The following is a 22,200-nucleotide window of genomic DNA, read 5'->3' on the forward strand; positions in this document are numbered from 1 at the left end:
ATCACATTTTGGCAACTTACCCTACACTTGGAATACTTAAAAATCTAAGTCTTCTCCAATGGCTTGATCCAAAGGATGCTCTTCCACTAAGATTTCACTTGGTTTCACACTACATCAACAATCACACATTGAACCACAATCAAAATCCAACTCTAAGCCTTAAATCATTAAAATCCAACACTTTGTTAATGAGTCAAAATTTCAAGTAGGTTAAAGTGATGGTTTCTATGCTTTTTCTCTCTATCAAGAACATTCCCCTAACATACTTTGTGAAGACATTTAAGTTCATTTTCACAACTACCCCTCCAACCATGAAAACCCTTTTTGAATAACATAGAATCATACCATTTTCATGAGAATACAAAAGATTGTAGGTCCTATTACATCGGAAGCTTCAATCAAGATAAAGTGAGGGACTTTCCAACTTTAAAACCACTTCCCAAGCTCCTCCATGAAGATGCACGAAAATGGTGTTTTGTGGGGATGGTTTTTCTCTCTAAAACCAAGGCTTTTCAAGTGGGAATGGTGGAAGGGCTTTGGTTTCTAGGTGAATGTTTAGTGAATGGGTGAAGATTTGCTAGTCTTTCCCAAGCTCAACTAAAAATAGCATGAAGGAGAGGGAGAGAGGAAGCTTTTGGGTGGAAAAAGATTATGAGAGAGAGAAGAAGAGAAAGAAAGTCACGAGAAAGAGAGGAAGACTGAGGAGAAAGAAAATGTGGTGTGAGATATTTGTCTTAAAGAATATCTAACAATTGTTAATGATTCTTGTACCCCAACACACTTAACACTCACTTAGAATATTTTCTATTTTCCACTAATTTATTTTTGAGAAAAGTGTTTGTCCTTTTAAATGACACAACTTGCATTCTTTCACTCTCACAAAGAGGTGAGACCCACACCTTTATTTTTTTGTCCACTCTCTCTCCTCCTTTGTCTATCTCTTTCTCTCACTTAAAATGACACAATTTTACTTCCTTTAAAATGACACACACTTTGCCTTTTTTTTTTTGGGATATTTTGCCTACGTGCATTTTTACCACAAAACTTTCATTATTCACACTTTTAATCCCAAAAGTGATTTAATTTAAATAATAAAATTTTCATTTCATTAGTCTCCTTTAATAATTAAATAACCCCTAATTATCCATTTCAATTATTTGGGTTATTATACTACGTAATACTAACCAACAAGGACCCAAAAGGATTCAGGTACCAAAAGTCAATTGAATTAACTTGTTTTGTAGGTTGAAGTGTGCTTGAAGGCAAAAAAAATATTAAATGGTATCTTCATAGTGTATGTTCCAGGCATATGACTGGGAATATAACTATATTCTCATCAATGATCATGAAACAACATGGACATGTCACCTATAGAGACAATAACCAAGGCAAGATCCTTGGAATTGACAAAATTGGTAATTTTTCAACTAATTACATTAAAAATGTGCTACTTGTGGAAGGTTTGAAATACAACTTACTTAGCATTAGCTAATTATGTGATAAGCAATTTCAAATCACTTTTGATTCTATGACATGCAACATTACTAGATGCTTAATGGTGAATTTAAATTCATAGATCATAAATTTGATAATGCATACATGCTTGACCTGATGATTTTTCTTCACATGATTCTAATGCTTGTTGAGTAAGGATGATGAGTAATTGTTGTGGCATAGACTAATTGCACATATTCAAATGAGTCATCTAAATAAACTAGTCAAAAAGGATTTAGTAATTGGTTTGCTAAACTCAAATTTGAAAAAGATAAGATGCTTGATGCATGGCAAAAAGGGAAACAATGTTAAAACATCATTTAAAAGTAAGAATTTTGATTCTACTTCTAGGCCACTTGAGTTATTGCATAAGTACTATTTTGGTGGCAATTACTATGCACTTATGACCATTGATGATTATTCTAGGTTCACATAGATATTATTCTTACATCACAAGAATGAATCATATCGATCATTTTAAAAGTTAGTAAAGCATGTCATGAATGAAAAGAATATGAACATTGTGTATATTAAAAGTGACCATGGAGGAGAATTTGAAAATTGAAAAAATTTGTGAAAAGCATGGCATATGACATAACTTTTCCTCTCGAAGGACCCCTCAACAAAATGGAGTTGTTGAAAGAAAAAATCGCACCTTAGAAGAATTGGCAAGAACTATGAAAACAATCTTTCAAAATACATTTGATTTTGTGTTTAATATTCTAAACCTTTATCTCTTTAATTTTTGCATTTGATTTGTGCTTGTTGTGTTTTCATTTTTGATTTAATTCTGTTTTCGGGTTAGAAAAGGGTTTGGCTTTTGTTCTTTGATGTTTTCTTTTGTTTCTAAGTGAAAAGGGCCTTAGGGGAGTAGGTTCACGATTGATTTTGTGTTTGTCGTGTTTTCATTTCTAATTTCATTCTGTTTTTGAGTTAGAAAGGATTTGGTTTCCGTTCTTGGACGTTTTCTTTTGTTTCTAAGTGAAAAGGGCCTTAAGGGAGTAGGTTTCTTGCAAAAGAAGTAACCATAATTCACCCCCTTCATGTGAATTTAATCATTCTTGTCTAACAGTAGTGAGTCACTAGGGAAGAACTTTTGTAATCCTACTATTCTCATAATGAAATATTTTCAAGACTAGATTATGTGATTTTTACCTTTCTGCATTTGAAAGGGTTTTGCATTAAAAAAATTTGTGTGTATCGTGTTTCTTCCTTCTCCCCATTTTTGTTGATTTGGGTTGACCTATTAAGAGGCTGATGTCCAATTGGCGAGTTGCCAATAATCAGGCACAATAATCAAGCACTCTAGTCTTGGTACTACTTTTCTTTTATTCGACTTATGCAAAAGATCAATAAACACAACTAAAATTAGTTACAATTATATATCACAACATAAGAAAATTTACCTTGACGCTAGTGATGGCCCTTATCAGCATTAATACATGTCGCTGTTGTTGAACAAATTGTGTCTCACTTCCATGTTACTATTGAGTTGTGTCCACGAACTTATGTTTTTTCAGCAACGGGTGGTTTTGTGATTCTGAACTATTGGGATTATCATCTAATTTTCTATTTCTATAAGGATTAGTGAATCGAACAACCACCATCTTAGTTTTCTGTTTGAATACATGGATTCCGCTTTCCTTAAGGATTGGTATCTTTTGATTTTTTTTCCAAAACTCACACGTAACCTCCACATGGTTCCATTCATTTTCTAAAGGCACTCGATTATGGTTGGGTTTTTTCTTTTGCATATCATAAAGATATGTTTGATCCATTTGCACCATGTTGTTATTGTCATATATGTCACCATTGATGATCACGACTGGTGTAAAGTCATTAGACACGTTGTCCATAACAAGACAAAGAGCTATGGCAGGGAACTTGTTACGAAACCAGAAAGAAATTGATGGTCCTTTGCTGTGGTGGTTGAACCACTTTGGAATCCTTGCTGCTCCTAAAACAAACATGGTGTTTCCAGCCTCATGTATTTCCTGTTAGTCATAAGTAATTCATAAGTTCAGAAACATTAAGCACACTATCAATCATCAAATCAAATGCATAAAAGAAAAAGAAAAAAAACCTGTTTCTGCAACATGCTTCTAGACGAGGAAGTCGAAGATTTGCAGCTTCTTGCATAGAAATATATTAAGTTTGGTGGAATCTCTTTCATTTCTTTAAGATGTTTACAATCATCCAAATTAAGCTTGCTCATAAAGCGACATTCTTTGACACCTTCAGGAATATTTGTGTAATCAATACCCGAGAGTTTTACATCTTTTACATTAGCAAACCAAGTGAAACCTATTGGATGAAATTCATCTAACAGGTTACACTGTTCAAGCTGAAGATATTCTACGTTTGAAGACACCATGATTTCTTGAACCTCATCCTCTTTTGGAAATAGGCACTTTTTCCAATCTGAACCGGTAATCACAGTCAATTCTGACTTCATGACAACGACACTTGTTAACTGAACAATTCCACAGTCACTGACAAATAATTCTTGAAGCTGAGTAATATTTTGAAATACTAATGGCAATTCTTTTATGGGAGTTTCATAAAAGTCAATATATTTTATGTTTTCAATCTTTCCTATTATTTCAGGAAAAGTCTGGAGACTTGAGCAACATGAAAGATCGAGTTGTTCTAGAGAGCTCAACTTGATCGGTGGAAAACTTCCAAGTCTGGTGCATCCATTAGCATTCAAGATTTTAAGTTTATCTAGGAACCCAACTGAATCGTGAATGGTAATTAAATTCACACACCCTTCAAAAGAAAACTTTTCTAAATTTGGGAGACCAGATACGTCAGGTATCTGTGTTAAACCTTCACACTCATCAAAATCCAAAACTTTCAATCTCACAAACTCCTGCAAAAGAAGGAAAAAAACGAAAAACAAATAAAGAAAAAAACTAGTGAATAATCTAAAAATGAATTTATTAATACACGAGATTAGGGAAATGAGTTCATTAACTTGCCTTTTTCAATAAGACAACCAACTCTAATGACGTAAAGCAACCTTTGGGTAACTTGCATATGGCTAGTTTCTTGGGGAGAAAATCAGATGGTAAATGTTGTGAAGGAAATCTCTGCCATTCTAGAACTCTCAAACTATTTGGAAGATGTTCGGGACCTTTAGAAAAATGACCTTTTCTTATAACAAGTGTTTTGAGGTTTTTCATATTCTCGAAGGCCTTTCCATTCCATTGTACTATTACTTCTTCTTCGCCAAATAAGGGGAAATCCAAATATATGATTTCAATCGCATTCGTTCCCTTTTATCACATAAATCACGAATTAGTCTTTTATAGATGTATATATGTATCTTCAACACACATATTTAGAAGAAAAACATTGCATATTAAGACGTGAGGATAGAATAGTCTAAAAGAGATAAATCAAGGTTAAAGATGAAAAATAGAACCTCCCATATCAATTTTACTCACCGTATTTTTTTCCAAAACATGAAATATATCTTCAGAAAACCATAGTCTACTGCGTTTCCCAGGCTCTTTCGGTGATTTACGTCGAACAATTTCTTTACCCATGTCCTCTATCAAGTCATGTAGTCTCACCCAACCCGAGCTAATCTTTATAAGAGATCTTTCTGCTAGCACTCCAATATGATATTTCATGCATTCACCATAATGAGCATGAAGTATATCTTTGACCTCTGCGAATTGATATCCTTTGAAGCAACAAGCAATGTCAAGAAAAACACTCTTCTCTTCTTCCTCCAAAGCATCAAAGCTTAGTTTAAGTATCTTTTGGATTTCTTTATTTGGAATTCTTTCATAGTAATTTAAGGCAGATTTCCAATCTTCTATACTTTTTCCAAACAAGTTGGAACCTATTACTTCCAAAGCCAATGGAAGTCCACAAGCATAAGTTGCTGCACGGTTTAAAATGTCCTTGTAACTTGGATCAACTTTGTTATTTTTAAAAGCATTCCACCTAAGTAATTCAAGAGCTTCTGTCTTATTTAACCCATTGATCTCATATGTTCTTTCAACCCCATGACTTGCCAGCAAATGTTTGTCCCGAGCGGTAATGATCACTCTGCTGCCAGGACCAAACCAATTAGATCCTCCAGCCAAGGCCTCTAGTTGCTCTATTTTGTTAACATCATCTAGAATCAAAAGAACCTTCTTTTGTTGAAGCCTATGTTGTATTATTGAAATTCCTTGTTTGACACTTGTTAACTTAATTTTTCTCCCTCTAAACATTTCAGAAAGAATGACTTGTTGGAGATGTTTTAACCCTTTTTTGTTTGAATTTTCTCTCACGTTCTCAAGAAAACATAAGCCATCAAAATGGTCAGCAATCAAATTATAAATAGTTAGAACTAGGGTTGTTTTACCTATACCCCCAATTCCATGGATCCCTACCATGTGGACACCATCATCATTTCCAACATCCAAAAGCGACTTTACATGTAGCACTCGTGACTCTAGTCCAATTGGGTAATCCGCAACATGTAAAGGAGCACGATTAATCTTGCTAGAGACCAATTCAACAATCTTCTCAATAAACTCATATTCATATCCTTCCCTGTTGAATGGATAAGAAAAGTTTTGTGAAGTCAAACCAAACGTCTCACATCCATTTCTTGATATTTATGTTATTACAATTCAAAGTGTTGGATATATAATGATTTAACTGGTTCGAGGTCAACGAAAGAAAAATAATAAAACAAAATCAAAGGTAAAAGATTGGTGAAGTTTGGTACCCATGTTTGTAATGATAGCCGGACAAATTAGCTACTTGTTGCAAAGCCATCCTCCATTTTAGCAACTTATTCATGTTATCATTGAACCTCTCCCCATGCATAGCCATTGCTTCTCCAAAGGTCCCTCTCTGCTTTCGCACATCAGATGGATCCACTTCATAAAAAACAGGCAAAACCAATCGACCGTTTCCCTTAATGCAATCAATGATCTTGGAAAGTTCGTCTAAGCAGAATGAAGAAGATGCATAGTTTTCAGAGAGTATAATAATAGCAATCCTGGACTCTTCAATTGCCCTGAGAAGTGATGGTGTGATTTCCTCTCCTCTCTGAAGCTCCTCATCATCAATGAAGGTGTGGATTCCCTTGTCTTGAAGAGTTTTGTAGAGATTTCCAGTAAAACCGTAGCGTGTATCTGTGCCTTTGAAGCTGAGGAACACGTCGAAACTGAATCCATAGGTGAAGAAGGAAGATGAGAATGCTTGAACAGCCATGAGAGGAAATGTTAGTAAGAGTAAGGATGGAGTGTTGGGTCTCCAAAATCAAAGAAGAATGGAAACTGATAAGAGTGCAATGTTAGAAGTAGTTAGTATCGGTATGCAATGTAATTCACGCAACGCGAAGAAGGTCACAAAGTCAGGTCCTTGGAACCGAGATTTCAGTAAACATTCATGAAATGTCTTTTTCTAGAATTGCAGAAAGTCATGAAGGACACTATAATGGAATGTAAAACACGTAGAAGACTAGTGATATGGACAGCACTACAGGGACCAAATCTTCCATTAAACACACGTTTCTGTCAATCATTCTTTAAAGGTCCTATATTTATTTTTTTAAGAACCTTAGGTTAGTTTATTTAAATTTTATTAATGCTATTATTTATATTATTAGTGATGGCTTTAAATTTTATTAATGATATAAATAAATTTTTAAAAGGTGGCATATTTATATTATTAAAATTTGAGGTTAGTGGGCTTAAATTTTATTAATACTACATTTCGATTATTACTGTAATATCAATTTTAATGGCCTGAAATTTTATTAGTGATATTATTAAATATCATTCCTAAAATTTAATAAATTCGAACTCATTCTTTCTTGCAAATTATAGTATATAGCACCTTTAAAAAATTTAATAACAAAAATAACTATTAATGTAAAGAAAATTAGAAAGATGACCTTTGTTTTATATTGTTCGGAACCTAGTACTTTACAGGCACCTCCAGCTTTATGTGTTGGTGATATACAAAGACCCAGTTTGTGGTAATAGTCATATTTAAGAGCATCTAATTTTTCTGTTCATCAATTAAATCTGGTTGGGTTTCTCTTCGATTCTATATTTATGTTTAGTTTTTCACTATACAAAATTATCATTTGATTTTTCTAGGTTCCCAAGTTCACCTTCCTACGATTCAGGTCTTATGGATGTCCTAAATGCATGACTCTTCCTCACTAAGAAGAGATCATACAAATAGCCTTGTTGAAAGTTGCAACGAACCAATTTCCTCCCACACTGACATTATAGAAGCATTAGATGTTGTTCCTGACAATCACACAGTTAGAGACTCTGAGCTTGTACACCGTCAAATCAGAAGGCAGCTATTGAGAAACTTAGCATTGAAAGGTTTTTTTTTTTAAAAAATAAAATAATTTTCTTATCATCTTGAGAAGGGTTTAGACAGGTGAAGAAACTATATATGCTGTTGCTAAATCCATGTTTAGTTCATGCAGGTGGCGTCATGATGAGTTACTTGCTTTTGAGAATGCAAATCATAGAAGTTATGTAGACTGTGAGGTATATGTAACCCTTTCGTTTGTTATATTATGCATATGAAGTTTTCTTTATTAAGAGAGGTTAGTTAATAATTAGAAAGATATTGTAGAAGAGGCATTGGATTTTCTCGTGGTTATTTTGGCTGTTTTATTGCTTTCCAGTTTCTATTGTGACAAAGGATGCTGTAATCAATTTGCACAGTCCAGATGTATTCCTATTTTGGGTTATGAATCTAATATTTTGTGTGGTTAGGGTAACCTAAAATACGTGGAGGGTATTATTCATAAAGTCCTTCACTTTAGTTGCATTACTAGGTATTATTAGTGCAGCCAGCTAGAGTCTCTCCTCAGGAAATTAACAGAATCTTGTCTGCCGATGCTTACGGGTATTATCATCAAACCAAGAGACACGGCAAGCAATTAGCTGGAACTTTGAACATGATAGAAACTTCAGCCAAAAGAGACAGCGACACGAATGTACCAGTTGGGGGGTTTGGGATAGATGGTATGTCACTAGCCGGGTATTTTTTACAAGAAAATAATAAAAGAGTGTTACTAATTTTATGTTAAAGGAGATAAATTATCTCATGTCATAGAGATAAATATGTAAGCTCCACCATCTAAAAAAATAAAGAAAAAAACTGCATAATTATCGAATGATGTATAAGAGAAAAAACTAATCTCATATAACATGATAATAGTTTTTACCATTATAAAAACAATGTTTTATTAGGCTTTGTGATTACAACGTAGAGATTATGGGGTGTCATTATATGCTTCATGGTTACAACCTTTAGCATTCGTAAATAATGGTGTATTAATGCATACTTGTAGCCCCTTTCATACACTTTCTTGGGAAGAAAGATGGAGAAGAGAAAATAAAATTTTCTGAAGAATTAGTGTTTTGATAATTCATTGTTTTTTATCTTTTCTAAACCTTTCTTCTTTATTTTTATAACAAAAATACAACTAATGGGGAGAATGGTTGGAAGTTATGTCAAGTGAGAAAAAAAAATATTAAATAAGAGGGAGTCAAAGCGTATCTGTAATTTGTTGACAGTGTCTTAATTTAGATTATGGGAGGAAGGAGAAAGATTTTACAAGCTGGAATTCACGAGATACTGATATCTGTTATTCGAACTTGGTTTGTCTGGACATCTTAAAATCGCTATGAAGTCATACATGTAACTGTATTCTCAAAACCTGATTTCATTTGTTGGTTCAGACTGGGTGAAATCAGTGTTTAGTAGTTCAAGACAGAATGAGCGGACCCAGAAGTTTTAACTTAATGTTTATTTACCGCTTTGCGGTTTTTACAGTTTTATTCATAGATTGGGGGGTTTACATTCTATCTTATCCCCTTCACCCTGTTATCAGACTATCAGCAAACAATGATTTCAGATTGAAGGCATTTTGTTAATTAGACCATTGTGCATCCTAGTAGAATCATCATGAATTTTTTTTTTTAGTACAAAGAATCATCATGATTTTAATCATTGCATTTGGAATCAAATCTAAATGCCAGTCAAGAATATAAACTAAACACATTTGTCACTGGTTACTAAGCAACCAAGTTTTAGTTTTCCTAAATAGAAACAATCTTACAAGTTCACACAATAATACTAGCAATATTATCAATTGTAAATAGACAACCATCCATATACTCTTCCAGACTATTCCAAGTCCTAAGTATTTAAATACAAGTACAACAACCAGCACACTCAAGCTGCTAGTAATCTTATATACTAATCTTTGGAATTGTCTACATATACCAAACTTTTTGCTATCCACCTAGTTAAGGAATGACAGCAGCAGACCTGGGGCTTTTAGGGTGTCATAAGCATACTCCTGAGTTCGTGTCTCTTCTGATCAACACCATCCTGATCTGAACAAAGAGTTTATCCATATATCATCAGCTTAAACTGACTCATCATCATCATTCCTGTGCCAACTCCAGAAGGCATGAGTGGAACTTACAATCTTCAGCTCACCATGACCAAAACTGGCTTCGCGGAATTCTGACCACTTTGGCTGTGGGTTTATATACCTGTCAACAAAAAATGATGTAAGGATACATCCGGCAACATTCAAAAAACAAATCTTGGGCCACAAACTTGCTGACTAACAACCTCAATATAGATTTTTTCACATAAACTATTCAGAGAACAGATTTCTATGGAATGTATCTGGCATTGATAACTTACTTATGAGCTAAGCCTTCTCTGTTTCCTCCATCACCAACAGTGATATGGACAGCACCACAGGGATCGAATCTTCCATTAAACACACGTTTCTGTCAATGAGACAAAGTACCACTTAGGACCCAGTTTCCCTTAAATCATGCTTATAAAAAAAAAAAATACCAAACCACAAAGGCATACCAAACGTTCACAAGCATGAACATGACAAGCAAGAACTAAATCAACACTAGCAGCATAAAGTAATGGCTCCATAGCTGCCATCATATCATCCCCTGCACCTTGATGAGCCTTGTTACTATTATACCAAGGCACATGAAATAACACAAGCAGCCAAGGTGTCCTTTCCCCGTCCACCTTTAACAGATCTGCCTTGAAGAGAGGGATGAGGAAAAATTAAACAGGGGGGCAAATTTGTGGCCAATGGCATGACCAGATATATCAAATGGGGATCCTTTTAAATGCCCCTGGTGATCATGAGCTAAATATTTCAAGACTGCCTAGAGATCTAATTTAATCTTCCCTTAATGGATCTGAAATGTGTTATTTATTATAATGGAAATTATTTTGAGCTTTAATCCATTTCCCAGTGTACTTTCCTCTTTAAAATGATAAAGTATAGAGTAAAAAACACAAATAATAATAACAATAATAATGTTCCTAAAGAATTACAGAAGATGATATCCATATATATTATCTAGTCCATCCACTTATAGCAGGCCATGGATTCCATCCGTTACACTTATCCTAATATAGTTACTGTTGATCAGTTGGGGCATCAACTAACCTTTAGCCATGTGTATTGTTCTGAGTATTCATCATAATCTGCATAGGAGCCAAGCATGATAACGCGAACACCTGCAACTTCAAAAAAATATTAGATATTTGAAGTTGATCCACTTTCCTCAAATGGCATTTTCCACCTGGAATTATAGGCTGCAAACCCATTCTTTAACAATGGTATGTTCTCCTTTTCATGGTTTCCCTCTGTTACCATCCATGGCCTTGTACTAGCAAGTGGCTCCACTAGCTTACCAAATGCATCCCACAGATGTTGCATACAATCAGCATATGGAAGGTCTCCTGGAAGCAGGTACACATCATGTTTACATTGGTCAATATGAGCCAACGTTGATTCAGTCCAACCAGTTTGACCAAGATCCCCAGCCTCTGCAAAAGTAATTGGGAATTGAGCTGCAGGTGTTTTGAGCTGGAACTCAGGACCTTGTCCACCACAGCGGTAAAAGTACACGATATTATCTTCCAAAGGCCCAATTACAGTATGGTGTATCTATCCTGAGCTATATAACAGATAACTATAAGAGGTGCACTCTCCTTCAGCTACTGAGTCATATCTCCCGGGTAATGATGTTCCATATTCTACAAATGAAGGTGAATGTTTATCATCAGTTATCCAGGTAACTCTTATGTGCTTGTCTCCTGCCAAAGAAATGTGTACCTGGAATAGAAATAGATAAAGTGAGAGCTTAATAAAGGAAGCATGGTTCACAGCTCACATAACAGTTCTCCTAGAATTGGCAAATAATTCACCTAAAGCGAAGCCAACTGCTTAATAAGCAGTTAAACAACAGTCATTGTCTGTGTACACGTATTATAAAAAATATATGTTATTTCATTTGTGACATAAAGCCCATTATGTAAGACAAGACATGAAACAATCACTATAATCTCAATACACGAGTTTCAGAAAATTAATGGATGATGTTTGAATACCATCATCAGAGAAAACCTTACAGCTTTATATAGAGGTGTCAAAATGGGCAGAAGCCCACGGGCAAGCCCTATATTTGGCCCTAACCCACACGGGCTAGGGCCTAATGGGACGAACTGACCCATTTTGACAGTTTATTTACACAACATACATTCATGTATATTTTGTTAAAACTCTCCTTTTCACTTCCATCCAAATCTTGGTAATTTCAACATTTGTTAAAACAGCATGATGCTACAAAACACTTCCTATGCGCAAATTGAGATAAGGGTTTAGCCAGACCCATGTCTATAACAAGAGAGGCTGATTACATGAATTCAACCTTTGTTGTCCAAATCGAACCTCCGAATCACATGACAACAACACCAATAGTTGTGTCAAGATTCCCCTTCATAATTTCAACATTTGTTATCAAAGAAAAATAAACAAAAACATAAAAATGGTCTAAAAAGCAAAGCAATCTGCCATCACATGAATTACATTCTAAACTTTGGCTGATAAGGTTACAATTAAAACTGTTTCTTTTTCTTTTCCAAGTAAAAATGGTGTCTCTGAAAGTTGAGTACTGCCAAGACCAAGTGTCTTAGACCAATTTCAGGCCAAAGTGCAGTTGGTGCATACAAAGGGCATGTACAAGTCTGCCAAAGAAGAAAATTGCTGAGACGAGTCTCTCCAGAAGTTCTGATCAAAATGTCTGGATCAGGTGCCACTGCCATGTACATGTTCTTCTCAATATCTACCAGTTTAATGGAAGGAAGCTCACCCTGCTTATACTTTCTCTCTTCAGTTATTTCAACCACCCCATTGCATGATGTGATTTCATCTTCACTGTAATTACCATTATGATTTCCAACATTATGCTCAAACACGCCATCTTTCTCTCCAGCACCTCCCACTCCTTTAGTTACACTACTACTTGTTTTGGTTGGTTCGCATGAATCTTGAAAACGCAAATCAAAACCATTTCTTATCAGGCCCTGATCAATTCTTGCAAACGCACCATTGGAAACCTTGGCAGCTTTTGATGCTTGAACTTCATTCCATTTGTCCTTGCAGGATTCTTCAATAGCATGCACAATCTCATCACTTGAAGTATAGGCTACACAAATTATAAGAACTCTCTGATTGTTGTGGGCAGTAACTCTCATTGCCTTTTCCGCAGCAAGCCTTACAGGTTCGTTCAATAGTCGCAGGTCACCAATGAAATGTAGTCTAATACCATATTCATTAATAATGCTATCCTGTTGAAGCAACTCTTCAATCTTTACTCGCATCAATTCCATCAAGGTTTGAACCTCTGTAGGCTTCCTTCTAAAATTATCAATGCTGAATGCATAGACAGATACATACTTCACTCCCAATTCATAACAGTATCTAAGGATGGACAGGAGAGCTGAAAATCCAGCCTTATGGCCATCACCTTCTTGCATGTTTTTCTTCTTTGCGTACCTTCGATTCCCATCCATGATAAAAGAAATATGATTTGGTACAGGACCCACAGATAAAATGGCAAACAAGCATTTTCTTATATAACAATATAAACCTCCAAGTAAGTGGCTTGTAATATCTCCAGTATTTTTCTGCATCGAAGTGTTCAATAATGAAACTTGAAAAGTTTACGCTAAACCTGTTTAAGAAGAAATTTTTGTCATAACTTAAAATTATAATTACGCTCAGAATTTCTCAACCACTCAGCTCTAATCACAGTCTATACACCTTACCTATAGACCTATGGAAATAACAGAAAAACCAAATTGGAATTGTAAATGAAAAAAATAAAATTTCACAGGTACCAAAAAAAATAAAAAATAAAAACGCGGATCATTTTTTCTATTGAGGAAACAAACTGAGCTTTCTGTGAGGCAGATCATAAAAAAAGATAAGTATTGATTTTTTTTTTTTAAATCACAGTTAATATGCCAAAAATAGATTGGAAATTAAGAAGAGAAAGAGAGGAAAACGGTTGGGAGAACTTGTTGAGGAAACAGTGATCTAACATGGAAAAGGAAGTAGTAATACCTGTGAGGTGAGACGAGGTTTGGTTTTGATTCACAGTACAAAAACAATTGAATCGAAGGAACAATGTGAAGAGAGAAACACAAAAGGTGTTGCTGTTAAAGAAGGGGAACAGATGCAGATTGAACCGCAAGTTCCAACCACACTTCCTCTATGTTTACGTATTTTTAGGGTTTATTATTTCTGCAAATATAACAGTGCGTGAACCATTTTAAGTGTTTTTATAGGCGAATATATAAATAAGGTACCATTTATTTTTAAAATTATGTTTATTTTTTGACAAATTAAAAATTATAATAATATTTGTTATTAAAATTTTAAAATAAATTAAAATTATAAAAATATTTTGATTTCCATTCCAAAATAATTTAAATTTAATAAAAAAAATTTATTTGACAAAAAACAATTCATATATATATATAAAATAAATATTATTTTTTATAATAATACGAAAAAGGAAAAATGTTTATCATTTTGAATGACATAAAATTATGTCTTTTTAAGAGAGAAACACAAAATAATATTTTTTATTTTAAATTTTAATCAAAAAAATCACACATTTCTCTCCATGATTTTCATTTCTTATGTCTGTCTCTCTCCTAGAATGACATAACTTATGTCATTTAAAATAACAAACATCAAACACTTTTCATAATATGAAATATATTAAATTTTTTATTTATAAGTGTCTCTCGCTAGAAGTGACAAAGTGGGCTGCCCCCCGCCCCGTCCCAGCCCGCCATAAAATGGGCTAGCCCACTCAGTTCCGTCTTTAAAGATGGCCAAAAAAAAGTCAGTTCCTCTCGTCTCGTTTGGGCGGGCAGGGTGGGTTGCTTGCCAAGCCGGTGACATTTTACAATAAAAATAAAAAATCCAGCCCAGGAGAACTGACAGGCGGCAAGTTTGAAAAACTTAGCCCGACCCATCCCATTTGACTGACGGGACGGGCTGAACTCGTTTTGCCATCTCTATCTCTCACGAGATATCACATCAATTTTCGCACCCACGAATCCATATTCTCTCTTCCTCCTACCGTAAATATAATAACAATAGCAGGAATAAGTTATATGAGTTCATTTTTTTTACAGTAGTTAATGCAGATAAGTTATCTATAATTAAGTCCAAAACGATGTCTTTTTGAAGCAGAAATCAAAGTATTTTTGTAATTTTAATTTATTTCAAGATAATAATAATCTTTATAATTATAAATTTTTAATATTTCAACATCAAAATAATATCATTTTGAAAGTTAATGCAAATAATCTATATGCAGTATCTGCATAAACATTTTTCTGAAGTTATATTCATTATATTTTTTCTTATTATGTTATGCTCTTCTTTGGAATTTTAAATTGTTTATTATAATAATCTAAGAAAAAATCTTAAATATCCAGGGATCCGTTGTGAATGAGAATGACTTTTCTTTGGCGGAGCGAACCTCCACAAAACATAACTCACAACGTTTCTCCTCGTGCCTACACGTGGCAGCCTCTTTGAGCTTCTGGGATGGATAACAGGATAAGGCCGGCCCTAAATACAAGGTCTTATACTCTTATTTCTATATTTTATTATTATTATTATTCAAGTTGAGTTCATTTCAAAAACATTAATTAATTTAAGTTATTTAGTGGGTAATTTGAATCGTGGTTGAGTTAGAAAAAGCCTTAAAATGAATTAGTTTCTAATTATTTTATTAATGATGCATAAGATATTGTTATTTAATATATGAAATTTAAAGAATATCCATAGAATTTGAATTGCATAATTTCTTTTTTTAAGTAGTTTTATCTCACGAATGTCATTCTCTTTTTATTTGGCTTCTTGACATTAGATAATAATCCGAGAAAAAAATGCTTAACCCAATAAGATAATCAAATAAACTGGGTTTTTCATAATTCATTTCAGTGTTTTAAAACTTCACCCCACCCCCGGTTGACCCGGGTCAACCCTGACCCCTACTCTCTGAGGGTTGGGGTCACAAGTTGGACCCTATATGCACATTAACCCCTCCGACCCCCAAAGCCCGGTCGGGTTTCAGTGACTCCCGGGTCAGAGGGGTCAAAGGGGATCACTGCATGTTTATTTTTTTAAAAAAAAAATTCCATGAAACAATTTCGTTTTATTAAAAAATTAAAAATAAAAATGCTTGCAAACCTAAATCTAATCGTTCTCTTCTCTCCCAGTTATCTATATGTCTTCAATCTTCACCTCGTAGACGTGAATCTTCTAGAAAAGGTAAGAATTTTATTTATTCAAAAGAAATCCTTACGGTCATCGATGGAAAACAAAAACTTATTCTTACTTCCTTTAAATTTTTCTTTGTCAGGGACCTTCTCCAAAAAGGCAGAACCAGGTCAGCGTATTGATCTCATTAGAATATGAGTTTTGTACTTTGGTATCTTGATACTTTAATTAGGTTGTGTAATATTGTGGTTGTAATTAGAGAATTATGTTAAGTATATTTTGAATCTTTGATAATTAGTGGTTTGTTTTTTAATATTTTTATATATGATATATATATTTATATATTTTTAATATATAAAACCGGGTCAGCATAGTGACCTTGTGACCCCCCGATTGAACCTGTGACTCCATGACCCCTGACCTCGGTCGGATCGATGGCCGGGCCGGATTTTTAAACAATGATTCATTTAATAAATCTGTGGGTTTTGGTTCATGTTATAATGTAATTAAAATATTAAAAAGTTCGAGATTAAAACAAAATTACAACTTTATGGTTGTATTGCCTAGGAAGCAAGTAGATTATGATTCCATGCGGATTATGATTCCATGCGGGTTATTGCTGATAGACTAATTAAGTTAGTGCATTTTCTGAAATTGAAAGTGACTTCTCTGGCAATAAGTTGACCCAAATTGATGCAAGAGAGATTGTTAAAGTTTATAGGATGCTTGAGAGTATTATTAAGTAATAAGAATATGAAGTTTACTTCTCGATTTTACGGAGTTCTGCAGAATACCTTTGGGGTGTGTTTGGTTGGAGGTTTTTGAAGAGATTAATAGACAAATGTGAAGTGGGGAAATTGGATGTCCATGTTTGGTTGAGAGAGGTTTCTAATTTAGGTACCTAAATTCCTTTGCTAGCAAATCACCTTATCTAGCATTTTGAAGCAAGAAAACAGGCCAAAGAAACCCTTTTCTGATGTGGTTTTCTTAGTTAGCTATGCATTTGGGTATACTGTGTAATAAGGAAAAGACTTTTTTTTATGGGTAAAGGGCAGCAAGGCTTATCAACATTTTTTAAAAACAAAGATATTTTTGTAATATCACATTTTTTTCCCATCTATATTTTACCAAAAACCAAACATAAATTTTACAAAAGTTATCTAATTCTCCCGGTAAAATTTTCCCTTACCAAACAACTTTTTTTACATTTTCCTACCAAACTCATTTTCCAACCATTTCCTTACTAATCACATTTTACTATGATTCATAAAAATTTCTCCTCAACCAAACGCCTCATTGATCCCTAGTTGAGGCTTAACATAACTTGTAATTTCAGAGGTAGATGATCAAACTAAGCTAACTATTCAAACACTAGAGTATTTGTTGTGAGCTTACACTTAGAGCAAGGTATTAAACAGAAATATAAACTTGTCAGTCATTATCCCGAGTTGAGAGATAGGTAACTTCTTTAATTTTGTGGTCAAAATTCTTAAAAGGAAGTGTGAATATAATAACTCGACTAATTAAATTATGTAATTGGGAATCACTTAATAGTTAAAAGAGGTTGATTAGATGAAAACTTTAATTTTCAAGGTAAGTCACTTTTTGGCATAAAAGTGCAAATAATAAAAGTTTTGAGATAAAAATACAATTAAACAAAATTACCTAAAACCTAGAAATGAATTTAGTGGAAACCTATGTTGCATTGACTCCAACATGGGACACCGGACACAACACTTCGACATATTAATTCTTAAAAATATTAGATTGTTACCTCCTCTTCCAAATTCTTTTTCTTTCGTCGTTTTTACCCAGCCATTATTTTGGTACAATGGTTTATTTTGGTTGCCTGGGAAATTGCTATTGGAAAAATTTTATTCTCACATTTGGTACAAGTTAAAATTTATTTGGAAAAAATTTATTCCCTGCATTTTTTTTACACTATCAAATCCAAAATCAGAATACCAACTTGGACATGTTATTTTTTCATTCCCAGTAGTTGGGAAAGCATTGACATTAATCTCTGTCGAAAATACCCTCCTGAGCCCTTATGGTACAAGTTCGTTCGCTCGTTTTGCTGAATTGGTTTGCTCACTTCATTTCTCTGGTTAACATAATACTTCGTTTTGCTGAATTCCCTTTCAGACCTGTCAGTTAAACGATTAGCAAAAATACGGGGGATTTGTTCGTTCACTTCGTTTTGCTGAATGGCACTGTAACACAAATAGTCACTCCATATCCATGAAATAAGCTTGGAAAAGAAATAGAAAATGGGAGATATGGTTGCATACTAGGACGATGAGAGCTAATACAAAATTTTTTTTGATCTGGGAGCATTCAAGAAGAACATGGGTACAATGCTAGAAGAGTTCACCGAGTCAGTATGTCGTTCTTAGCTCAGAGTGGTGTTTTTTCATTTTCTTTATAATCGTCTCTAAAATACATACATCATTAACAGGTTATTTTCGTTATTTCATATCATATTTCCAGCAATATTTTGTCATTAACCAAACATGCACTCAGGAAAAATGACAAATATTCCCGAAAATATTTTGGCCTACCAAAAACCTTTTTTGTAAAATTCTCGAGAAAATAATATTCCTACCATATTCCCAGTTATCATGATTTCTGGATATCATTATCAATTTATTTCATCGTTAGATCGACTATGTTAATCCAACGGTTCTAATTTAACTTTGTAAAAATCTTTTTTCTTCTCCCTATATTTAATTTCACCTCAAATATGGGGAATCATAACCATATAAAGGTGGAAATAAATATAATCATTGGATCAACATAATCTAACGGTAAAACAAACTGGTGATAATATTGGTAGTAACATTAATTGATAATAACAATACTCCATTTTTTAAACATATACCAACACAACACATACCATTACGCAAAATCCATCCATTTATGGAGAGAAAATTAGATAAGTCACAACACACAAACTAGCATACGATAATAATTGATAGGTCGTGATCGACAACAACAGGGGTTGTTGGAGGGGTTCGCCATGAATCAGGATAATTTTGTCTTAAATTGGTGAAATATGTTTAATTGCTATAATATTATAGTATGAAGGGGTAAATTGTTGCAATTAAAAGTTCAGAGTGCTATTTTGAAAAAGCAATCAAGTATAATGTAATTTTATATAATTTATTCAAATTAATAATTAGTGGATCAAAGCAGATACGTGAGATTAAAAAAATGAAGTGAAAGTGCTTTATAGGAGAGAAAAAATCACTTGAAAGTCTCACTTTTTCAAATTTTTTCACATTCTCTCTCCTCTTCCACTATATTCAGTAACAAACTATATCCTCTCTCCTATAAATACAAAAGTCAAACCCTCATATAAGTATCTTGATTTTATGCACACAACTCTTGATCAAATATTGATTTGAGTGTTAAAATCTCTGCAGTGCATCACCACCTCTCGCCCAATGTACTCGAAGGAATCATCATTGACTATCGATAAGGTTAAAATAATCTTGTGCATCAACTAAGGCAAACATACTATATGTGAACAAGCTCACCCACAACCAAAGTAATAATAATAACAAAATAAAGAAAAGACTTTTACTCGCTCTAACAATTTTTTCTTTTTTTTAATTTCAAGAATACGTGAAGATAAACTTTAAACAAAGACATTTTAATGATATATATATTTTAATTAAAAATTCACATATTTATAATAAAAAAGTTAAACATACCAGTGTTATAAAAATCGAACCGACCCAGCCAGTTTGAACCGAAAATCAATAAATCGGGGGTGTGCCGGTCCAGGTAACACCAAAGACCAGATATGCTAATGAACCGGTGAAATCGGGTTGAACCAGCCGATTATTATTAAACCGGTGACTCGCGGGTCAACAAACAAACCAACCGGTGATGAACTTTAACCCATATCTCTTTTGGAATCCTTCAAGATATGTGATAGACAAAGAAGAAGAAAACTCCATCGACATGATAGAAGAAGAAGGAGAAAACTAAACCATCGGTAGATGAAGAAAAATAACAAATTTAGATCCCGATCGATGAAACTCAAACCAAACTCGCCCATTCTTTTGAAAAAGGGACGCGAGAAGTGGATTGAAGCAATGATAGAAGGATGTGTTGGGAACTCGGTTCCCTCAAGTCGGCTAAGCAGCCTTTTACGGAAGTCAGTCAATGAGATCCTTGATCTCGAATCTCGGCAATTACCTCGGCTTGAACTTTACCAGGTCGGGAAACGCAGCGGAAAACAAAAAACACAAAACAGAAGAGAGAGAGAGAGAGAGAGAGAGAGAGAGAGAGAGAGAGAAGGAGAACACAAGCAGATTTTAACGTGGAAAAACTTTCTCCAATGAAGAAGTAAAAAACCCACGGGACCTAGTCCAAATAAAACATCCACTATGAAAATAATGGATACAAAGAATCAAAATACACCAATGTGGTGGTTAACACAACCTCTCCAACAATGGTGATAATCAAACTACCCTAGAGATGTTTCACTCAAACTCTCTCTAGAGATCTCTCAAATACAAAGCTTAAAGATTTGCTCACAAATTTCTCAAATAATTTTTCTCTCTAACCTAGCCTCCACCCACAACTAATGAATATATAGAGGAGGTGAGATCTAGGGTTTAGGGTTTTTAGGAAACCCCTTAATGGGCTTGGGCTTAGCATTGAAGGAGGAATCCCAACAAATCCCTCCCTCCGACTTCAATGCGTCGGCTTCAGCATCAACCCGGCTCTTTCACAGCAGTCTTCAAATTTTCTTGTTGGAACCGGCTTTGTCATCATGTCGGACCAATTTTGGTCAGTGTGTGTAAAATCCCGGGCGTTGACGAGGGCAGGGAGTGATCGTCGATGCGAAATGGCATGGACAATGAGCGGCTCCTGTCAGGCTTCTAGCGACAGGGACACATGAATGAATCGAATCAACACCCGAAAGAAAGGGATTTCAGAGACTGTGCTGGTATGAGACGGTACAATTGAGAATAGCTTATAAGAATTAATTAGTACTACCTATACTAACAAGATGCATCTACTTTTCGGTAGCCCGGAACAGAAGAACTCCATAGTTAAGCGTGCTTGACTTGGGAAAATTCTGGGATGGGTGACCTCCCGGGAAGTTTTCACGGGAAGTGTGCGAGTGAGAACAAAGCATGCTGAAAAGTCTCGTGTTAGTGTGTGGGGACAGTCGTTGATCCTCTCAAGTTGCCAGGCGTTACAAGTGGTATCAGAGCAGGGCCTCTCTTCCAGTACGGTGTGGTTCGAGGACGAACCAGGCGGAAGCTGGTGGACATATACACATCCCGGGAGCTGACGAGGGCAGAGAGTGATCGCCGGTGCGAAAAGGCATGGACAAAGAGCGGCTCCTGGAAGGCTTCCAGCGACGGGGGTACATGAATGAATCGAATTAATACCCGAAAGAGAGGGATTCCAGAGACTGTGCTGGTATAGGACGGTACAGTTGGGAATAACTTATAAGAATTAATTGGTACTACCTATACTAACAAGATGCATCTACTTTTCGGTAGCCCGGAACGGAAGAACTCCATAGTTAAGCATGCTTGACTTGGGACAATTCTGGGATGGGTGACCTCCTAGGAAGTTTTCCCAGGAAGTGTGCGAGTGAGGACAAAGCATGCTAAAAAGTCTCGTGTTAGTGTGTAGGGACAGTCGTTGATCTTTGCAAGTTGCCAGGCGTTACAGTGTGCACTTTAACGAGTTCGAGCTCTCCATCTTCCACCACATCCCGTATCCAGTGATACCTCACATCAATGTGCTTAGTGCGAGAGTGGTAGGTCGAATTCTTCGCAAGATGGATTGCGCTTTGATTGTGCAACCCAGCTCGTACTTGTCTTGATCATGGCCGAGTTCCATGAGGAACTTCTTCATCCACAACATCTGTTTGCTTGCCTCAGTAGCGGCAATGTACTCAGCCTTAGTTGTCAATAGTGCAACACATTTCTGAAGTCTTGATTGCCAAGAGACAGCTCCTCCGGCAAATCTCATCGTGTATCCCGTCGTCGACTTCCTCGAGTCAGAATCTCCCATAAATCAGAATTCGAGTAGCCTTGCAA

At 35.0% G+C, this 22,200-nt stretch overlaps 2 protein-coding genes and 1 pseudogene across 4 annotated transcripts; all 3 read right to left on the reverse strand.

The window, feature by feature from the left end:
• Positions 1-2,978: 2,978 nt before the first annotated feature.
• LOC133284683 (disease resistance protein Roq1-like) lies at positions 2,979-6,717 on the reverse strand. The gene is made up of 5 exons (XM_061481755.1): positions 6,227-6,717; positions 4,944-6,048; positions 4,476-4,772; positions 3,578-4,363; positions 2,979-3,488 (listed from the first exon to the last, which is right to left on the reverse strand). The coding sequence occupies exons 1-5, from the start codon at positions 6,715-6,717 to the stop codon at positions 2,979-2,981; spliced, it is 3,189 nt and encodes a 1,062-aa protein (XP_061337739.1).
• Positions 6,718-9,521: 2,804 nt separating this feature from the next.
• Positions 9,522-11,254, reverse strand: LOC133284678 (purple acid phosphatase 18-like; annotated as a pseudogene).
• Positions 11,036-14,123, reverse strand: LOC133284677 (dehydrodolichyl diphosphate synthase 6). Of its 3 annotated transcripts, none has more exons than XM_061481746.1 (3): positions 13,946-14,123; positions 12,690-13,553; positions 11,036-11,653 (listed from the first exon to the last, which is right to left on the reverse strand). In XM_061481746.1, the coding sequence occupies exons 2-3, from the start codon at positions 13,510-13,512 to the stop codon at positions 11,601-11,603; spliced, it is 876 nt and encodes a 291-aa protein (XP_061337730.1). In that variant the 5' UTR covers positions 13,513-13,553; positions 13,946-14,123; the 3' UTR covers positions 11,036-11,600. The 3 variants fall into 3 exon arrangements, with proteins under 3 accessions (XP_061337730.1, XP_061337729.1, XP_061337728.1); XM_061481745.1 differs by having other exon boundaries at positions 12,407-13,553; XM_061481744.1 differs by having other exon boundaries at positions 11,036-13,553.
• Between the last annotated feature and the right edge of the window lie 8,077 nt (positions 14,124-22,200).

Source organism: Gastrolobium bilobum, unplaced genomic scaffold, assembly GCF_033153095.1.
Source record: "Gastrolobium bilobum isolate Gb01-03AN ecotype WA unplaced genomic scaffold, APGP_CSIRO_Gbil_v1 utg6879, whole genome shotgun sequence".
In the NCBI taxonomy this organism is placed as follows: domain Eukaryota; kingdom Viridiplantae; phylum Streptophyta; class Magnoliopsida; order Fabales; family Fabaceae; genus Gastrolobium; species Gastrolobium bilobum.